This window comes from Pteropus alecto, unplaced genomic scaffold, assembly GCF_000325575.1.
Source record: "Pteropus alecto unplaced genomic scaffold, ASM32557v1 scaffold156, whole genome shotgun sequence".
Classification (NCBI taxonomy): domain Eukaryota; kingdom Metazoa; phylum Chordata; class Mammalia; order Chiroptera; family Pteropodidae; genus Pteropus; species Pteropus alecto.
This window is the reverse complement of record NW_006437746.1, coordinates 1,493,565-1,515,348: the sequence shown is the minus strand read 5'-3', so window position 1 is coordinate 1,515,348 and position 21,784 is coordinate 1,493,565. Positions and strand designations below refer to the sequence as shown.

Below are 21,784 nucleotides of genomic sequence, written 5' to 3'. Positions count from 1 at the left end.
GTGGTCGCTGTTCTTCAGTGAGTTTGTAAGAGGTACTGATGGGCGTGCAGGTCGAATAGGTTTCTGAGCACGTCTATGTTTTAATCTTTATAGATACTCTTGGAAGGGCCTGGCACACTGAAGTTCAGTAATTTCTGCCTGGCAAAAGCGGAAGGCGAAAATCTGGAAGAGTTCTTCGCTTTGGTGGCGGCAGAAGAAGGAGGAGGTGATAGTGGGGAAAACGTATCAAAGAAAAACACGAAGAGTAGAGTCAAAGGTACGTGAAGAGGCTAAAGAGCATAGCCGTAGATGTGGGCCGCCCGAGTCACGGTTAGGGGATAACGACCTTTTATTTCGCCAGTCAGTTAACGCGCCGACAATAAGAACGACCAGGAGGAGTCTGGATATAGGAATGGCTTGTCCATGGCCTGAGGTTTTCTGTGTGGGTCTGATACCGTGTGAGGCAAGGGAGCCTCTAACAAAGCCCGCGTCCTGTGCTTAGCTTTGCGTGTCCCTGAGCACTCGTTAGAGCATCGGGAGGGGTGCTCCGTCTCGTGTCCTGCTGCATTGTCCACACTCAGAACAGTGCCTGGCACGCACTAGTGCCTTCAGTAGGTACTCATTCGGTGCTGTCGAGTAGCTGACATTCTGCAATTAAGGAGGGATTTTTGGGGTGCATTCTTGGGAGGTGGTTTTGGCAGGGAGATGGGACCTCGGATGTTCAAATTGCCGTACTCGAGGGGAGAGCATGAAGCGATATTTCTCATACCAGAACTTTTGAGAGAAGTGGTGAAGATCTTATGTCCTCAGGTTCGCTGTGCAGGTACTTGAGACTTTGGGCCACCGAAGTTCTAGTGTCCTCACCCTGCTGGAGGGGCACTATGAGAGAGGGTGGCATCCTTAGGCTTGGTGGCCATGTGGCCTAGGATGAGAGGTGTGAGGGAAGGGGGGTGGGGAGCAACAGTTAACCACAGGCCCTATAAATATGACCAAAGGAAATTTAACTTTCCGGGCCGGTCTTGGATGTGATAACATTCCACGCCCAATACCATTTCATAGGATGACTGGCATTCTATGAAAATGAGTATTGTGGACTACGTTAGTAGAATATTAAGTTCTGAATTATTTTATTATAGAAAATGAAGAAGGTGGTCTATTTCGGGAATGCACATTTGAAGTATTCCTCTTTAGTAAGGGGATGAGGGCTGCATTGTGGAGAAATAGGTCAGAGTTTCGAGCAGTGACACTCAGTAACTTCTGAGCTCAATCTGTGAATAGTTCCCATGACGGGACAGGTTAGCCTCTTTGACCAAGGATGGAGGACCTCATGACCATCAGTTCTGACCGCTGGGAATCATCAGTGTCATAGGCTACTCACCTCCACATCCCTGTGGTATAAAGAGAAAAGTGAAAATAAGACCACTCCTGTTTCTCTGGGGCTTTTGAGAACTTACAGTCTAAGCATGGTAATGAACAAGGCACATGAAGTAAACACCTTGACTTTTGTGTGAGTGACCAGGTGTTGGGGACGGGAGGTGGTGGTTGATGACTGGTCTCTAGGAGTGGTATATAGCCATAAAGAATCTGTTAACATTGGTGCCAACCTGAGATACTGGTGAACGAAAAGAAAAAAATTAATTGGACTGAATGAAGGTCATACTGCAAAGAGTTTCTCATAAGGACACCCGAATTCTGTCCTGTCTTTGCGTATGTACAGCCTTGACAGTAATGTCACATAGCTTCTGGGAATCTTAATTTCCTTTTGGGTAAAGTTAGGGAGTTGGACTGGATGAGTCCCAAACTTCAGGGACAGGAAAGTTATATAAATAGGCGAAGTCCCTGGTTTAAGAGGGAGTGATGGGATTCTGTCAAACTGGGCTCAGTTCTGGCCCAGTGTTGTTCGTTGATTGAGAGAAGCTGGAAATCTGGGCTGATTTTTTTAAATGAGTTTCAAGTTTAGAATCCCCTGGCTGCAGGTTAGAGTTCAGGTTTCCGGATCTGGTCCCTGATGGCCTCTCTGTTCTCGTGGTGGCCGTGAGAAGGAACTTTACTGTTCAGCTACATGGAATATAGTTAAGTAGGGCCCCCAGCCACCCAAGGAGGAAATCCATGGCCACTTTTGCTCTGAGGACGCAGTTCCCACGGGCTGCACCCAGCTAACAGCTGACGTGGCAGGATCACTAAGGCAGGCCGATTCCTGGGGGACACCGATGGCCGATGTTGGGGTTGGCATTCCCGAGGACCTGCTGGCCCTTTCGTATACTTCATGGCAGTCTAGGGTATTCCCACTCCGCCTGCCTTCCCTCTCCCTTCCCCCGGAGTCCAGCGTGCGTTGTGGTCTGACCAGCTCACCCCCTTTCCCTCACGGATGTTTCCTGTGATAAAACCCTCGCATGGTTAACGCTGTCTTGGAGTCTGCTCTTCTGAGGACCTGGTCTAACATGGTTCTCCTCTCCCGCCACCCCTGCCTCTTGCGTGATGCTCCGGCCCACTGTGTTTGCAGTTTCCCGAGCTGGTCCAGCTCTGTGCCCTTGTTCCTTCTCTCTCCTTGGAGGGCGCTTCCCCTCCGCTCCTCCTCTTTCCTGGCGGGGCAGCTGTCTGGAGAGAACCTTCCTTGTCCCTCTGGTTGGCGGGCTTTTACTGGACTCAGTACTTAAATGTTGGTTTTTCTCTTCTATTACCATGAGAATATTCTGTGCATAAATCTATCATTGAATTTGCCATGTCATATTTACTTTTCTGTGATTGCCTTTCCCCGTTTGATTGTGAAGGTAGGATTTGTTCATTACCGAATTATATTCATTAACTCAACATTTATTCAACAGAAATTTTGGCACGTTCTAGGTACTGGAAATGTGGATGTGAACAGAGAGAGGCAAAAATCCCTGACTTCACTAAACTTATGTTTCTAGTTGGGAAAAACAGGCAGACATGAATTCACATTCAACACATAGTACAGAAGCACCTGCTAAGTGCTGGGCAGGGTGCCTGGGCATCCTGGGGGGTCTTGTCTTTGTTTCCTCAGCATCTAGCAAAATGCAGACAAATGGGCGCTTCATAAGTGTCGAATGAGTGAGTGTGGGTATGAAACGTGATGGCTTAGCGAGAATGACACCTAGGAGAACTTTAAAACCACGCCCCGGGACACACGGGGCTGCCGATCTGGCTGTAATGGGCCCTGGAGATACCATTTGCTGGAAGGTTTACCTCAGAGGAATTTTATTTTCCAACTGATTGGTGATTACTCACTTCATGGAAAGAACATTCTCATGGGAAGATGAGAGGCTTTTAGGTGGAATGGAAAGAATATGCCCAGTGAGAGACGAGGACCCTGGGTTTGGTGGGTGCTCTGTACCTGCCCAGCTGTGCGACTTCAGTTCCTCTGATCAGTAAATAAGGGAATTTTCTAGCTTGGTATGTCTATGTAATACTAGACTTTGTAAAGAGTGTATCTGGTACTGCAGTAGTGCTGTTCACGAAATACTTCCCGTTCTCCAGGATACGTGGTAGGATTGTGTCTTCGCCCTGGCCGGAGCCCACCAAGTGTGAGCAGAGAGGATGTGAGGCACTTTGAGGTGGGAATTTTGAGCCAGTGTGCGGTTTTAAGAGCTGCATGCTTTCCCTCTGCGTTGGTGACTGAGGAAGCACGTGTCGAGATGGAGCCTGTTTTCCGCCTGGATCTTTCAGTGACTGAGGCTCTGAGCCCCCTACCTGTGGTGGATGTGTAGTCTGAGTAATAAACTAGCCTTCGTTGTTAAGCCAGTGGCAATATAGGGCTGTTACTGCTGCGTAACTTAACAACTCCTAGTCAAGCTGCCATAAACAAAATTTTTTCTTTCAACTATTTAAATGGTTAATTTGAAAAAGAATGTACCTAAGTGAGCCATACTTTTAACTCAAGTGGATTTTCAATATCTGTGTTCTTACATATCCTTATAAAATGGAACCTTAAGATTAGACAGCATTAAAAACCGAAATTCTTATGAAGTTATATTCATGTGCCTTTTTTCCTCCCATATTTTTTGCCTCATCAGGTCTCTCCTAGGCAGGTTTGTGTTGAGAACAATACAAATGCCTAACAAAATTGTTCTTTATACTTTATTTTTAGGATCGCTTACATATACAGCGCCAGAAATTGTGAGGGGTACTGACTTCTCCATCGCCAGTGACCTCTGGTCTTTGGGCTGTCTGCTTTATGAAATGTTTTCAGGTACTTTCTTTCTGGTTCGGTTTAAAATCAGAGCTGGACACACGCACACAAAGGTTAAATCTGCAGTTTGCAAGCATTTTACCTATTAGGTGTGAAAAAGCTGGTTTTTCTAAATTTTTATACTGATTTTGGCTAGGTTGCTTGGTGTTAGATGCAGGTCCTAGGAACTTTTTGCCGTGTATCTATTTTCATGATAATCATCTGGAATGTTGAAATGTGCCAAACTATTAAAAACTGATTATTGGTAGAAATTCTTGTAAAGGTATCTGTGACTTCATTATTCAGATGTGTCCAGTGGCCCTGCAACCCTTTAATCATGGTAGTAGTCCATACGTGAATTTGTATATTTGCGAGGATGACAAATTTTGAATTATAGAAATATAAAGATATATAGACAGTATGCTTGGTATGTACTAGGCATTCAGTAATTAGTTACTGATATATATATATTGTGTAATTGTGTAATCCTGAAAAATCTGCAGTTGAGATTTATTTAGAATTATTGGTAATAGCAAACTATCGTTTAATGGGCAAGTCGTCATGTAATTTCAGGAAAACCTCCATTCTTCTCAGAGAGTGCATCAGAATTAATTGAAAAGATTTTTTATGAAGATCCTTTGCCACCTGTTCCAAAAGGTAGGATTTTTTAATTAAAAATGAGGTTAATATACATTTTACACCAACTAACGGTATATTTTTATCCAGTCTATTTTTATTGATTTGTACCCCTCCAATTTATGTTTTATAAATAGTCCCAAATTGATATTTTTAGAAATATTAGCATCTCCTTTGCTGTTTTTTAAAAGATATTAAAATGGAAAACAAAGTACTAAGTTTCCCTCATCTAAAAATACAAGTTATTTTGTGCCTCTATACCAAAAGAAATCTGGTTTAAAGATTTAAAAAACTCTAACTTTTATTTTTTGTGTAGGTGCCATTTACTTGATTTAGGCTCATGTTCTTTGTAGTTATTTCTAGTTGGTGTTTGAATAGGAACATATCAGGCATTTCTCAGTCCTTATCTTGATGAATCAGAATGCTACCCTGAGAAGTTTTTAATCTTTTGAACAAGATGTAGTTGTAGTATTTAAAAAATGTTAGAACTTTAGTCATACAAATTGTGATTAATAGTCTACCATTAACAATTTTAAGGAAAGTAAAGACAGAAGAAGGCACAGGCATAATAAAACAATTTGTACACCACACAGAAAAAGTGAATCTTAAGACACATAAATGAAAACAGGCCTTTACAAAAAAAAAATGTGATTTTTAGAAGAATAAAATTTTCAGAGGTAATTAATGGAAGAAATAAGAATATAGAATACTTTCAATGTTTCAAGAATCATCCTAGCCTAAAAAAACAAAACTCTTGATATTTTTAGAATAATCTATATTTCTTACAATGAAAAGCTGCCTTTTTTTTCTCTTTCATTAACTTAGTTTTCATAGAAACCAGTCATTTCTCTTTCCTATAATGATAATTTACAGGATTAAAATAAACTCATAATATCGATTATTGTTTTCTGTAAGTTAACGAGTTTTTATGCAGGAAAGAGAAATCTGAAAACGAAGGCGTCAGAGGTCTGGTCAGGAGACCATTGGTACAGCGTTCCTGGCTGGAAACTCGCCCCTCCCTTTGGGGCACGCTGTCTTATCTCTACCTCCTAAGTTCCACAGGGCTGCAGCCTTCCTTAGCGTAGCTCATCTCTTTCTAAAATGTACTTTCAATAAATCTTACTTTTTCTTAAAAAAAAAAAGAAAAAAAAAGATGCCATTGGTGGCCCAGGCTTAGTTGTGTCACAGTGATCTTCATCAGACTGGGTGGGATCAGAGTTCCCCATAGCGTCATCCGTTTGCTTCGTCTCTGGGGTGCTTGGCAGTGTCTTTGGCCATTGTCTTCATGGCCACTTCTCTCAACCATTGCTGATTATTTGACCGTAGTATATATCTGTCTGATTTAAAAAGACAAAACTTGGAGATTAATGAAATTGGACAGTGTCCTAATACTGTGATGTTTATTATTTTCCTGTTAAAAATCTTAAAAACAGAGAGATTGCTAGTATTCTAATCATAGTATACTAGGAAGTGAAGTTGGTTAAGAATGTCTCAGGAAATGAGGCATAATTAATAGCTGAAGACAAGGGTAAGAGTTTGTTAGGCTGGTAATCCTCCTGGGGTTATTTAATAAAGTAATTTTAGAGGTTAGTAGAGACTTAGTTTCTGAGGTTCATGGTTTTTGTGGTCTAGGACAAAATGTTTTTTATTTTTGTGTCCCTCTCCCTTATGAAATGAAGGCCGTAATTGCAATTAATAGGTTCAGTTCTCTTAAAAATAATTTATGGGCTTAAAATTCTATGACTTTAAATGTTGAGATAGGGTATGTATTCCTGTACTTATCGCTTTGTTTTTAGAATTAATTTGGAATTAAATTTTTTTTTTTTTTTGGAATTAATAGATTCTTCTGTTCCTAAAGCCTCTTCAGATTTTATTAATTTGCTTAATGGTTTACTTCAAAAAGATCCTCAGAAAAGGTACGTGTGGATGATATTTTAATATGAATATTGCAATCTTGTTTTCCTTTCATGTGCTTGTAAAATATTACACTTCTTAATACATAAAGAGTTGTTCAAATTACTTTTTAAAAAACAATCTGAGTCTGCACTGAGTTGTTTCTCTCTGCAGGTGTTTTTTCAATCATGAGGAATTTTTAAAGTCATTTTCTCTTTTAACATATTAAATAGTTGCCTAGTAGGTTGACAGGTTTTCTTGTAACTCTCAAATCCAAGTGGTGTATTTCTTTCTGTTGTTGATTTCAGGCCAAAACTGTTTTAGACTATTGAACTAGGGATGATACTGTCTCAAGATAGTTAATGTAATAACTACTGAGTGAAATTTTAATGTAATATATTTTTTATGATAGTCCTGTCATAATTGGGGATATCAAGCGACAGGATAATAGGCACAGTGAATTTTCTGTGTCGTAGTGGTGGCAGTAAGTTAGAAGCTGTGGGGCGGGGTGGTGGTGGGCAGGTGTCTCCCTGGCTTGGGAGACGAGCAGCTGGTCTCTAGCTCTAGTTCTGCCACGAGGAAACTGATAGGGGGTATTTACGCAAGTATTTGGGGGGTCTCTGTTTCAGAGTGTAAAATGATTAATAAATTTAGTGTAGTATATAAAAGAATTCATTCTATGTGTTCATTAAATAGGAGAGAAAAACCGAAGGAAATGCTGTTTCTTGCTTAAGTTATAGGACAAACCGCCTATGCTTATAATAGAATACTTTTAGGATTAGTGTTATTTTGGTGGATAATCTTCTGGACATCTTTTGACAAGACATAAATATACGTAATTTAGGATGGTATATCTACATTTCCACATATTTGTATCCCTATATCATATGCTTTTTTTTCATAAATGGGACTACTCCATAAACTAGTTTTTTCTCTATGTATCTGCCTCGGCATTTTAAATGGCTACAAATTGTGCATGCGATAACTCGTAATAACAATAAACATTTAGATTGCTTCTTGATTTAGAATATCATCTACACCGCTAGAGTAAATATCCTTTTGTGTATTTTGTTGGTGGTGGTGGTGGTCACTTGGGCAGTTATCTCCTTTGGATAAATTTTTCAAAGTGGGGTTGCTGGCCAATGGCTAAGAACATTAAAAAGTTTGGTACATTTGCTGCATTGTAGGAACACGTGCTGGTTTATACTTCCAGCAGCGTTAGAAAGCTCTTTCCTTACCGCCCTTACCTACAATGGGCTTTGCCGATGTTATAAATTTTTGCCAAGCCGATGGATAAAAAAGAAATTCTATTTTATTGGCAATTTTTATGTCTCTGTTAGTGAAACTTAAGGGTCCTTCTATAAAAGGGCCCTTGTTTTATATGTGGTTGCAGATTCTTTCTGTTATTAGTGTTTTAATTTTGATGAAAGTGGTTTTTTCAATATGGAAATTTTGAATAATCAGATATAATTTTTTTTTTTTAATTTCATCGAGGCATTGTTACTTAAAATTTTCTTTTTGTTTAACAAATGTTTATCTCGTTAATCAGTGAGGCTTAACCTTTTTGAGTCTGATGAGTACACCTAGATGTCTATTTATAGACTTCCTCATAGACCATTTTGAGAACCCAAAATGTTTTCATCCAGCTCCATGGAATATGAACTCTGAAACTTATGTCACTTAGTTGTCAGACCCTTTCATTCTGTACCATTCCAGGCTTCTGAACGACTTCTGAATTATTTGTTGCTAAGAGAGGTTATTTGCATACTAAAATGAAAGAATAAAGTATGAAACAATCTCAGAGGTACATTTATACGGAGATATTTGAAAATTATAAGATCTGATATATGTAATTGGGACATATCTGGAATTCTGCACAGTAAATCATGCTGAAATAAAATTTTAACATTTGTTTTGTAAAGATTAACTTGGGCAAACCTACTGCGGCATCCATTTTGGAAGGATGCTCTCACTAGAAAAGATCCGGACTCGAGCACTGAGGACTCCAGCGTCAGGTAGGATAAGCTTATCTTTGGGCGTAAGACATGGTTATTAAACACTCATACCCGTTACTATTCTAGTAATGCAGCATCCGTGATATGTTCTGTGTTATTGCTTTTGCTCATTTTCTGATCAGTTGCCTGTTCTCCAGTCAGTGATTTAGTATGGTAGTCAGTAGTTCTGTTCACCAAATATAAGTGGTTTCCCACCTCACAACATATGGTAGGGTCTCATTTCCCTTTTTAAGTTAGGTGTGGTCATGTGACTTGCTTTGGCTAATGAAGTTTGAATAGAAGTGATATATGTTATTGCTGGATAGAAACTTTAAGAGCCGGTGTGTGATTTGTCACACTTCTCCAGATGAGGTCAATGGCAAGGTACTGAATCAGCAGTAATAAAAATGAACATCCTTGCCTGGTTTCTGATTGCGGGATGAAAGCGTCTGCCTTTCCCCACTAAGAAGAATGAGCTGGAGGTTTTTGTAGCTCTCGGTTTGAATGAATGTTGACTTTTATCAAATGCTTTTATGTTTCAGATGATATGATCATGCGTTTTTTTCTTCTTTAGACTCTCATGATGGACTCTTACATAAATTGGTTTTTGAATTGAACCAGCCTTGCATTCCCACAATAAACCCTACTTTTAGTCATGGCGTATTAGTTTTCATGTTCTGGATGTATTTGGGGCCAGGTGGCAGGAAGAGAGCGAGAAGAAGAAAAAAGAGCAGAGCAACAGGCATTTGCCTCACGTTCTTGGGATCATAGCTCTCTGGTTGGGGAGGATGCCCCTTCCTCAGAGTTTTAGGCCCCGGCCAGAAGCTGCCGCTGCTCCCAGCCGATGCTGCGGAGTTACTTGGAGATTGGGGCGGGACAGAACGGAAAAAGAAAAAGACAAAACCTAGGGGATGTCCCCTGCGCTGACCATTAAAAGCCTCCTTTCCTATTCTGTGGCACAGAAATACGGGGCTTATTGGGGCTCCTTCTGTCTGTACTTGCTGCCTTTGAACCCAGGCTGGGCAATCTTGGGGAAAAATAAAAGGGAAACTTGCCGCAGGTCTGCTGGTGCATCGAGCTCGGTTTACTTCCCCAGTCTGCCTGCTGCTATTTATTCTTCAGGTTCAAGGTTTATAGACTTCTTAGTTCAATGCCTTGCACATATAGTAAGTGCTCATTTTAGCCACTCAGTGAGAAATATTACTTTTCTAACCCTGCGGCTTTGCCAACGTGTAATTTAATTATCTTTTCCAACATCTTGTTCTACACAGAAAACCATAGAAATGTAAAAAGTAAGTTTGTGTTGACTTTCTCCTGTTGAACAACAGAAACTCAATGGAGTGTCCTGGGTCACAAGATTCCAAGGAGCTCCTGGCGAGCCCCCAGAGTGGACAAGCAAAAGGGGAGAGGAGCGCCCAGCGGCTAAGCCGCTCTCTGAGACTCGGTGAGCTTCCCTTTGAGCGTGGAACGCCGTTGCGGAGTTCCACGTTTGTGTTACCTTTCTCTTTAAACCTCTGTGTGCATCGTGACCTGCTCATGATATTTTGTTCCTTTATGGATAATGTTCTACTTTCCTGCCACAGAAAATCCAGCCGAGTTGCGGCCTAAGAATACTCTTGGGGGTCAACAGAATGAGTCCATGTTTCTTCTCAGGTACGTAAATAACGGCAGAGCAGCGAGGAGTCCATGTGACACAAAAGTTAAACCTTCTTACAGCATCTGTTGTCCTTCTGGTGAACCATGCTACTCAGAGATAAAGGACAGGACTAGGGAGGCCAAAAGCCAGTTTTAGTTTCTTTTCTTCAAAGTTACTGTTACGTGCTGGCCGAATGTAGATTTTACTATGCATTTAAAAAAATTTTTTAACCAAACCAACGTTTCTTTCCTAGGTAAAAAAAAGGGTTAAAACTACTTCATTTTGTACTTCCATTTTAAATAGAATTGAACTTAAAATTTCAGAAGGTCCACTTCTTTATTTGGATAAAGATTTATACAAAAGAACAGGTTGTGCTTTTCATGTTGATTTATATGGGAATGTTAAACAATGTTTGTAATCATGAAAATATTAAAACAATTAGAATAGTATTTTAAAGTGATTAAGGCCAATGTATTTAAAATTTTAATAACATAAATATTAAGTTATTTATAGTTTTAGTCTCATAGAGAAATAGTTTTGTTTAATGGTATTGAGGTTTTTCCCGATTTGTTTTACCCAAATTTAAATATAGCATATGTTAAATTTTTCTGTATATATCTTTGGCGTTTTAAATTCATGTTTTCAAAAAAAACTTTGTATAATCTCTGGCACGTTTGCAAGCCAAGTAAGTACTCATTTAAATAACAAAGAAACAGATGAGTAAGTGAAAGAGAGATGAGAATCCTGATATTTGAGAATTTGAAGGAATTCATTAAAAAAGATGCTGGTGATCTGAGTGGAAGGATTTCTTAAAATGTGAAAAACTCAGAATGAGACTTGTGGGAAATAGAGTAACCCATTGAGAGTATGATAGTTATTGATAGGTGTAGGAGGAATCATTAAAAATAGCTGCAGATTATAACTTGTGACCTAGTAGGTACCAAGACAATTTTCCATTTCAACCATTTTCTGAAGTAAAATTGTAAATATTATTCATCATTTATGGAATAACCAATCTATTTTATTATGTTACTCCTGCTTACACCAGGAAGCATTTAAAAAATAATAAAATCAATGTTTTGATGTTTCCAGTTAAAACAAAATACTGAATGTAACATAGGAGCTGTAAATAAAAGAAAGTAGCCAGGAAATTACTTTAAAAACAGTTATAAAAGTAAGAGTGTCATGTAAACACAAAGTTTAAATTTTTTTTTATATAGTGAGATCACATAGAATCATAATATTCTACCATTTTCATGAGACGTGTTTTTACCCAGAGCATAGTAAACAGAGGATAGAGTTTCTGAAACCTGAATGACATTCACTGGCCTGTGTTTTTCAGTTCTCGTCCTACTCCAAGAACTAGCACTGCAGTGGAATTAAGTCCTGCTGAGGACAGGGCTCAGAATTCACCGCAGAAGACTTCTCCTTCGATCAAGGTGAACAGAGATGGATTTTTTTTTTTTTTATCCGAGATAGAATTGCTTTCAGATGTTATTGTAATTTTTATGTAATGTGAAATGCATTTGGCATTGAAATGAAATGTAAGTGGGTTATAATAAAATCTCACTCTGCTAATAATGTTTTGATTCTATGTGAGATAGAACATCAGTGTAAATATAAAAAATGCATTCTGAAATGTGAAAGAGAAGTGTATGTAATTTTATTGAAAATATTTAAGCAGTATTTATGTAAGTACTAGAAGGAAGTTTATTTTATAATTTTTAATGATACTTTTGATTTAATTACAAAAATTATATCATGTAGAAAACAAAATTTAGAAGACAAAGAATATAAACTATAGTTTAATTACTCAGAGTAATCATGAATTATACTTTGATGTCCTTTTGGTTCTGTACATACATGTTCATTTTCAAACAAGAGAACATAATTTTATAACAATATTTTTCATTTAGTAAATGAGAACTCATTGCAATTTTTGATCACTTAATGTATTCCTCAGCATTTTATTTGTTTATATTTTACTGTTGTGAATAGGATATTATATTTTTATAACCTATTTGTGTATGCATTCAGTTGATAGGAAATTAATTTTTACATGTAAATTTTCTAATTGGTCTACCTTACTGATTCTTATTTTAGTAATTATTTAGTTGATTCATTTTGGCTTTTCTTTCAACTCTTTCTACCTTGAAAGTTCATGATCATAAATGTGTTTTTAATCTTTTACAAAGTTCTTCCTTATTTATTCGTAATGTGTCTTCTGTATGTCTTCTGAGTTGCAAAGGGGTGGTCTTGGTTTCTAGGAATTTTATTAGCTAATTATTCTGTCTCTTTATCCATGCCCCAACCTCAGTTTTGGTTAATTTCTTTTCCTTATTTTTTACTTTAGTGATTTGGTTTTCTATTTTATTCAGTTTGCTGGTCAGTATTTGAATAGAGGTTCATAACGCATGACTCCTCCTCCTTGTCTGATAGTAAATACTAAGGCCCAGCATCAGAAATAAAAGTTCTGTTTGACTAGAGCACAAAGAAACATCTCAAAGGAATAACTGATGGTAAACATCTAGTTATTCAATTTCATTGTGTTAACTCTACTTTAACTAGGTTTTATAAAGATATAGATGTTTAACACTTAGGTAACAGGTCAGTACTTTAGCCTGACATTTTTTATGCCGTAATTTTAACTTTATATTGAACATTCTGTAAAGCAGAATTGAATTGATTAGTGTTTGGTGGATGAAGAATTAAAAATCATGCTGGTAATTGCAAAACTACTTTGCCTTATTGTAGTTTAGAACATCAAACTACAGAAGATCTGTTTTCTAGTCCTAACCAGCCTTGTGGTAATTGTGAGCAAGTCACTTACCTTCTTGGAGCCTTTTGTTTTTCATAAATAAAAAAGGACGATGATACTTATAATTTAGGTTTTTTGTGAAGATCAAATGAGACTATCTGTGAAAGTGTTTTGAATAGCAACCCAGGTATATTGATACAGGTGACCTTTTTCAGTGGTGTCTTACTCAGCATCTTACTAGCTCAGTCTTTCAAAGCTCTTCGTTAGTCTAATTTTTGTTCTCGTTTCAGAGTACAAGTGGGCACGTGAGTCAGCAGGACCTGGAGTCCCGGATGAAAGAGCTTATCTACACAGACTCGGATCTTGTTGTCACCCCAATTATTGACAATCCGAAGGTGTGGAAAGATGCCCTAGCTACTGAGGGCTGTTTTAGACTTCAGTGAGGACTGAAGTTTGGGTGACACTTTCATTTCTGTTCCCCTCGTTGTCTGCTTTTATTTCGTTTGTGCCACGTGTCTACATTTCTAGCCCCCGCCCTTGTCCGTCACCCTCTGCTTCTGGCCTCCCACTTCCCTGGGTGGTGAGCTTTCTTCCTCCTCAGCACCAGCTCTGCCTCCCGTCAGTCCAGCGGACCGAGGAGTGGCCTGACACCTAGACCTCAGACCTTAGTCTTCACGTCCTTCATTTCTCCATACGCCCTTGATCTGGATTACTCCAACTGTTCCAGTTGCTGATGTGTTTGTTCACAGAGGCAGATGTCAGTGAGCGTCACTCACCGGGCTTGGCTGGGCGGGCAGATTCCCCAGAGACCATGCCCTCTTGTAGGTTATCAGGACCTCAGGGTGAGCAGTGGGAGACACTGGGAGCTTGGGGGTCGTGGCTCACAACGCACATCTACCGCAGTGTGATTTTTGTTGCTTCGTTTCTTTTGGAATGTAATACTATCTTACTAGGGGATGAGTACTCTCCTTAAAAAACATTAATTTCTCAGTCCCTCTGTTTCTTATTGATTTCCAGTCTCCAACACACATTCCACCACCATGTATTCTGTATTTTAATTTTTTTGCTTCTTTTTTAAAATGTCTTTTTCTGTATTTATGACGGTTTCCTCTCATCTCATTGGGGGAATATTACTGTAGTTTGGAATAAATGGGTTCTTGGATGCATGTTTACTGACTGGAAAGGTAACATTTAATATAGATTACCCAGCTATTTTTCTTAATGGAGCTATTTCGATTTATGACTTCAGATATCTGGCAGAGTAACTGTATATTACACCAAATTTAATGTGTAATGGGGCGTTTTCCCAGTGGACCTTCCAGAAACATTTGTGCTATCTTTGACCATGTTCTCTATTTCTTTGTTTTATCTTATAACCACATTTAGTTGTTTCTCAGAAACCTTAAAAAATCAGTAGCAGTTTCTTTTAAAGTTTTTATGTTGAACTGATTTTAGACGTATAACAATGGTTTGAGAATTTCAGAGTTCCTAAGTATCTTCTACGTAGTGTCTTCTGATGTTAACGTCTCACAGGATCACGATATGGTTAGCAAAACCAGGGATTAACATCAGTGTAGCGCTATGAACGAAACTTTCAGACTTGTTCTCATTTTACCGCTTGTGCCACTGATGTCCCTTTTCTGTTCCAGGATCCCACATTTCAGTTTGTTGTTATGTCTCCTTATTCTCCTGCTGTCTGTCCTTGTCTTTCATGGCCTCATGGTAATTTCTCAGTCTTTCCTTGTCTTGCATGACCTTGAGACTTTGAAGTGGTTGGGTATTTTATACACTGGTTAGGTATTTACAGAATGTCCCTTAATTTGGGTTTGTCTAAAGGTTTCTCATGATGAGAGTGAGATTATGCATTTCTGGCAAGAATACTACCAGCAGAAGTTTTGCAAATGCTCTGTAGATTTTGGAGAAGTTAGACACAGAAACAATGGTTGAATTTTTTATTAAAAGCTTCACAATGAAGTATACCAGCTGTTCGAAATTCATAGATTCAATTACATGTTTTCTTCATTTTCCTCAAAAAAAGAAAAATCATGTGTTTTCCTATTTAGGCTGTCACAGCTTCCTGGGGTGGTGTCGTCTTTAATTCAGCCATCAAGTCTTAACTGTTCTATAAGACCTCAGTCCACCTTCTGCCTCATCCATAAACCCTGTCCTGACCATATCAGCCTAGAGTGCTTGCTTTACATTCTCTAGTATTTAAAAAAATTTCTCTTGTGAAATGTAATATTTTGTCTGTAATTATGTCCCGCCTGTTTTGCATTGTTAAATATTGTGTTTTTTTGTTGTTTGTTGTTTAACAAATATTTATCTTGTTACCCAGAGTATCCACCCTCTGGTTCATGTCTTATATCTTTGTGTCCTCCTTAACACTTAATATAGAACCTCACTCTGGCAGCCACCCAATACATATTTTGTGGAAAGACTAAATTTCTAACCTGGAGGTAAATTAGCTCATGAGTTAGTTGAGTCAAGGTAACTCTCTTCCATGAAGCTTTATTTATTGCAAATATCAATTGAAATTTTATATTTATAAGTTATTCATATTTATTTTAATCTGAAAGGGCACTGTTGAATTCTTATTCTTTTTAGTGAGAAATTTTACAGCATTCTTTTCTGTCCTCATTGATTTATAATCTGATAATAGGAGATGAATCAGGAGACCGATTTCTGTGTCAAAATGTTTTGTTTTGTTTTTTAACCACAGATAATGAAACAACCACCAATTAAATTTGATTCAAAAATACTGCATCTACCAGCACATTCAGGTACGATCATAAAGGGCTATTGAACACACAGACACTTTGCAGATAGATGCAAATATGAAATTTAATAGCAAATGGAATATTTTATTCATGAATAGCTAAATTTCTCTTTTCTTGCCAACTGGCTATTTTCTTGGGGCAATGTTATGTAAATTATAAACAATTTGTAATTCACTTGTGCCAGCCGCTGACCTTACTCAGCTGAGTCTGGGCTGCTCTGTACTCTGCAGATGGGAGAGTTTTCCTGTGAAGCGGGTGGGCCCTTCTGCCCTTGCCCTTGTCGAGCCAGTTGAATGTCCAACATTTATGGGACTCCTGTGAGTGCAGAGGGTTGGAGATGCCAATGAAGAATCGATATTCTCGTCAATGGAGCCAGGGCAGTGGAGACTGGGGCCAGATGGTTCACCTTTGTGGGGATGTGTGGGGGTGCAGGTACTTAGAGGAAGATCGTTACCTTTCCTTTTACCTAATGGAAAGTCTCATTTAGGGTGAACATCAGAAATTTTTTTATACCTTAAATTTGATGTATTTTGTTTGATAAACCTGTTAAGCTAGTAAACTTCATCATAGCTAGAACAGAATCTATGATTCTAAAATAAATATTCCAATTTAAATAAACCATGCCAAGTAGAACCACTGTTTATAAAAACCTGGAGGATTATTATCTTGAAGTAATTTTTTCTCTTTTTCCCTTTGAGTTATTTTAGGAAATTATTATTACAGTTGATTTTAAGGATGGAGATCAGCTGAAACCATGTTGACTTCGGATAGCATCTCTTTTCCTAGTTTTTGCCTTTTGTTTGTATGGGAGTTTGCAGATAGGGCCCTTAGATGATTTTAGCGATCATATTAACCTGGTTATGTTTAATAGTAATTTCATTGGAACCTTTTAACAACTGTAAAATTTTTGACTTTTCCGATATTTTAAGGCTAGATTGTTTTATTTACACAGAGACTCTCTTGTTTTTATGTAGTACAGTTTTATTTAACTGCATTTTGTTATATTCTCAGTTGCAGAATAATTCTTCAGGCATCTGCTTTCTTTTTTTTTTTTTTTTAAAGCAGTTTTCCATTGACATAGTTGAAAAGACTCCATTATGGAATAAGACATGACTATAGAAGAGTAAATAAAAATAATGTCAACTTTGGAGTACTTTTGCTTTTGGCATTGTGAAGCGACAATTTTTTTTTGGCCCATCTTAGCTATTGAAATTCTGTGTTCCATTGTCTTTCCCTTGTGATATTTTCACACGATATGCACTTGTAATATTTTCTTTCCTCTTCAGCGGATAAGTTAGCATTACTAAAAGACCAGGATTGGAATGACTTTTTACAACAAGTGTGCTCACAGATCGACTCCACCGAGAAGACCACGGGGGCCTCCCGAGCCAAGCTGAACCTCCTGTGCTATCTGTGCGTGGTGGCTGGTCACAGGGAGGTGGCCACCAGGCTCTTCCATTCCCCCCTGGTAGGTAGTTGTGACATGCAGACTCCTTTCACTGCCCTCACAGCAGGCCTTCTGCACGTAACTTTTGTATGTCTACAGAGATGAAAACACATGCTAAACTATTAATTTGATTTAATTGCAATGAAAAAAGGGTGATTTCTCAAGATTATAGAGTTGCCAAAATTATTCTCTATTTAATCTTCGGGTCTAAAAGCATTCGAGTGGACAGCGATTTCGAACTTTTTCCATTGTAGCACCCGACTTGCGTTTTATGTTAACTTATGATAATTGTGAGATATTTTTTGTAACTGAAATCATGACAGATCTTTTCGTCGGCTAGTGGAATGGGCTACCCGCATGGACTAGGGGCTCTTTTATTGGGTCCCCTGGTAAACACCCAGGTTTCTGATATGACACTGAAGGGGACAGCGAGTCTCTTAAGACTTTTTTTTTCCCCTTTTCCCCTGGTGAAATTTCTTGGACTGTCTTGGTTCATCAATGAAACCATGGGAGTTTGGCAGAGCTTTCGAAGTCGTCCCCAGAACAGAGTTACAGTGATCTGGGTGTTTTCCATAGTGAGCCCTTATTTGGGAACTGGCTTAAAAATGTTAACTCATTTGATTTCAAGATAGTTTTAAGATTACTCTTTTGATACTCGGTCTGTGTTTGTCGGGTGAGGGGTGGGACACATTTAGGAATATAACTGGGTATGGAAAACAAAGTGCATTTCTTAGTTTTTATTTTGACCTTATGTACTCCGTGCTTTTGCATTTTTGTAAATTATTATCTCAGTGCAGGATTCACGTTTCAGTTGCATATGGTCTGATTTGTTAACTTAGTAGTCACTTTAGTGTTGTTTCATGAATGAAATGTACATCTTAATTTTTTATTCTAGTTTCAGTTGCTAATCCAGCATTTACGAATAGCTCCAAACTGGGATATGTAAGTAACATTTATATTTTAATAATTTATTCTTTATTAAGTAGTTATAGCATACATATTTATCAAAAGCACATAGTCCTAAACACTTAGTCATAAAATATTCTGAAGTAACGATGACTCTGAATCATAGGCGATTTCTATAGACATTCAGTTGTAAACTTAACAAGACTTCAAAATAGTTTTTATTCTAATATGAATATAATTTTAGGATTACTTAAAGTATGTCTGGAAACTTTGTTAACTGTTGTTCTTTTGAATGTTCTTTATCAAATACTTTATCCTCGATCCCTGTGTTTTAATTTCATTATGCTTCCTAAGGAGTTCTCCCTTGCTATGGTACCTTTACCTTATATAGTACATAGCTTCCTTATGACGTTATTTAAAATCTAATGGGATCGTGATCTGTAAGCCCTTGATAGAAGGAGGTGTATTTGTTCATGGAGGCAGCATGCTGTGGCAAAAAGCACATTAGATAAGTGTTAGAGGGTTCTGGGCTCTGGTTGCCCTTGAGTCTTGACCAAATGATGACCTCTTCCTGAGTCTCCGCTCCCTGGGGAATCTTGTGTGGGATGATGAAATTGCAGTGGCTGTGGATTATAGATCTAACCCCTCAGCAAACTGCTGTAACTGCTTAGCCTCAGTTTCTTCATCTGGAAAATAGGGAGAGTGTATCTACTTCATAGATTTTTGGTAATAATTAAACTTGGAATGAGATTAGTATATGAAGTAGCTTGCACAGTGCTTGATTCTTCTGAGTGGGTGCTTAGTATATGTTGTGGGTGTGGAAATTGAAGTTATTATCAGGTCTGCTTATCTCATTGTTAGGAGAAGCCTATGAAAACATGAAGATGAGGGGATTTTATGAAATGTGATAGTAGGAGAATATTAATTTATTCTTCCAGTCTGGCAAAATATGGGGGAAACAATAGGTATTTTCAGAAGATGCTTTTTAGGATAATTCTTATGCATTTTTTTAATGTTACTTTCCCAAGGTAAAATCTGACATTACAAAATAGGATTTTTAGGTAGTTTTCGAGCATGTAAAGCTTTGAGAAAATCTGTAGTATGCTCATTAAAAAGAAACCATGGAAATAACACTTCAGCTAAAGCTTAAATTATATCCTGGAATGGGGTGCCCCCTGCTGACTTTTAAAAATAGACGTTCTTAAATCTTTCCAAGTAGTGTTTTAAAACCATTTTTTTTCTATTTTTTTAAACTCGAAATTTAATTGTAAAGCAGTTTTGAGGAAAATGAGTAAGGCACACAAGTCCTCTGCTTGAATCTTCTTTTAACTCTCTCTTCCTCCTGTCAAACACACTTCTCCCAGCGAGGCCTTCTCCGAGCCAGGTCATATCTCCCTGGTAATGGATGATAAGGGTCCTTCGCTTAGTCACTGTTGGAGTAGATGTGTTTATTCCTTGGCTGTGTTCAGCATATAGAAAAACAAGATAGAATGTAATATGTAATTTTCTAAGTTTCTCTTCCCCTTCTACCATATTTGTGTATTTTTAATGTCATTCATTGTCTATGATGCTTTTTTAAGGTGTGCCTTTTTTATATGCTATGAGTGTCTGATCATTTTATTTACATGGTTTCCTATTTTGGAATAGTAAATATTTTAAATAATATAACGTTGAACTTTTTTGTGCTTAAATCTTTTTGCGCCTGTTTTCTTTTTCTTCTTAGGGCAGATTTATAGAATTAGAACAAATGGGTAGAACGCAATATTTTTGTGATTTTTGTAACATGCTCTTTAGAAACATTGTGTCAACATCCATTCCCAGTTAATGTGTATAAAAACGCCCTTTTGTTAGAACTTCTAAAAGTGGATATTCATCAGATTTTATAACCTTTGCCAATCAACTTTATTGAGGTATAATTTGCATATAATACATAAATTTTATTAATTGTAGTAAAATACATGTAATATGAAATTTAGCATTCCAGCCATTTTTAAGTGTACAATTCAGTGGCATTAAGTATATTCATAATGTGCATACCTACCACCACTATCGAGTTCCAGAACCTTCCATCATCCCAAACAGAAGCTTTTAGCCATTAAATAGTAACTCCCCATTTCCCCTCCTTCAGGCCCTGTAACTTCTCTGTTTTGTCTCTGAATTTGCCTGTTGTAGGGACCAAATGTAAATGGAATCATACCATCTATGTCCTTTTGTGTCTGCCTTATTTAATTTAGCTTAATGTTTGCACAGTTAATCCATGTCATAGCATGTGTCAGAATTTCATTTCTTTTAAAGGCTGAATAATATTCCATGTATGTAAATGCAACATTTGGTTTATCTTTTCATCTGTCGATAGGCACTTGGTTTGCTTCTACCTTTTGGCTATTGCAGGTACTGCTGTTCTGTTAGTGTTCAGTATCTGTTCAAGTCCTTGCTTTCAGTTCTTCTGGGCATACACCTAGGAGTGGAATTGCCATGAGTGTATCTGTTGCTCCATATCCTTCCCAGCATTTGGTAGTGTCAGCGTTGTGGATTTTGTCCATTCTGATAGCTGTGTAGTGGTACCTCATTGTTTTAATGTGCATTCTCCTGACGATATGTGATGGAGAAGAACATTTTCTTATATGTTTATTTGCCATCTGTATATCTGTTAAGATCTTTGGCCCATATTTTATTTTATTTTACTTTGCTTTTTAATTTAATTTATTTAATTTATTTTTATTTATTGATAGCAGAAAATAATAGCTTTATTAGAAGGGAAAGTAAAGCAACAGTACACTTCCAGACGTGGCAGCGGGCCGAGCAAGACAAGAGTGGCTCAAAAGGCTCCAGGGCCCAAGTGCCTGGCCCATATTTTAGACGTTTGTTTTCTTATTGTTGAGTTTTAAGAATTCTTTGTATATGCCAGAAAATAGTCTTTTAACAGATGTCTTTTGTAAATCTTTTCTTCTAATCTGTGGCTCGTCTTCTCATTCTCTTCACATTGTTTTTTTTGTGGGCAGAGTTTTCAGTGAAGTTCAACTTATTGCTTATTTCCTCCATGGATCATGCCTTTGCTATTGTATATAAAAAGTCATTGGTACACCCAAGGTCATCTAGAATTTTTCCTATGTTACCTTTTAGGAGTTTTATAGTTTTGTTTTACATTTAGGTCTGTGATCCGTTTGAGTTGATTTTTGTGAAGGGTGTAAGATCTATGTCTAGATCAGATGTTTTGAAAGTGGATATCCAGTTCTAGCACAATTTGTTGAAAAGACTGTCTTTGCTCCATTGTATTGCCTTTTCTCCTTTGTCAAAGATCATTTGACTTTATTTATGTGCGTATATCTGGGCTTTTTATTTTGTTACATTGATTTGTCAAATTTTTTTTTTTTTTGCCCACGCCACGCTCTCTTGATTACTGTAGCTTTACAGTAAGTTTTGAAGTCTGATAGGTCAGTCCTTCAACTTTGTTCTTCTCCTTGAATATTCTATTGATTCTTCTGGGTCTTTGCCTTTTCATATAAATGTTAGAATCGGTTTGTCAATGTCCACAAAATAACTTGCTGAGATTTTGATTGGAATTGCAT

The 21,784-nt window shown here is 37.8% G+C and overlaps 1 protein-coding gene across 1 annotated transcript in view; it reads left to right on the top strand.

Moving 5' to 3' along the window:
- Positions 1-21,784, top strand: part of ULK4 (unc-51 like kinase 4) — a 386,787-nt gene that overhangs the window by 9,880 nt on the left and 355,123 nt on the right. Inside the window, 12 exon segments of the mRNA XM_015591710.2 lie at positions 94-256; positions 4,088-4,189; positions 4,742-4,825; positions 6,645-6,720; positions 8,620-8,712; positions 10,020-10,135; positions 10,275-10,344; positions 11,670-11,766; positions 13,376-13,480; positions 15,805-15,865; positions 17,149-17,330; positions 18,205-18,251. Of these exon segments, the coding sequence (XP_015447196.1) occupies positions 94-256; positions 4,088-4,189; positions 4,742-4,825; positions 6,645-6,720; positions 8,620-8,712; positions 10,020-10,135; positions 10,275-10,344; positions 11,670-11,766; positions 13,376-13,480; positions 15,805-15,865; positions 17,149-17,330; positions 18,205-18,251 (1,196 nt within the window).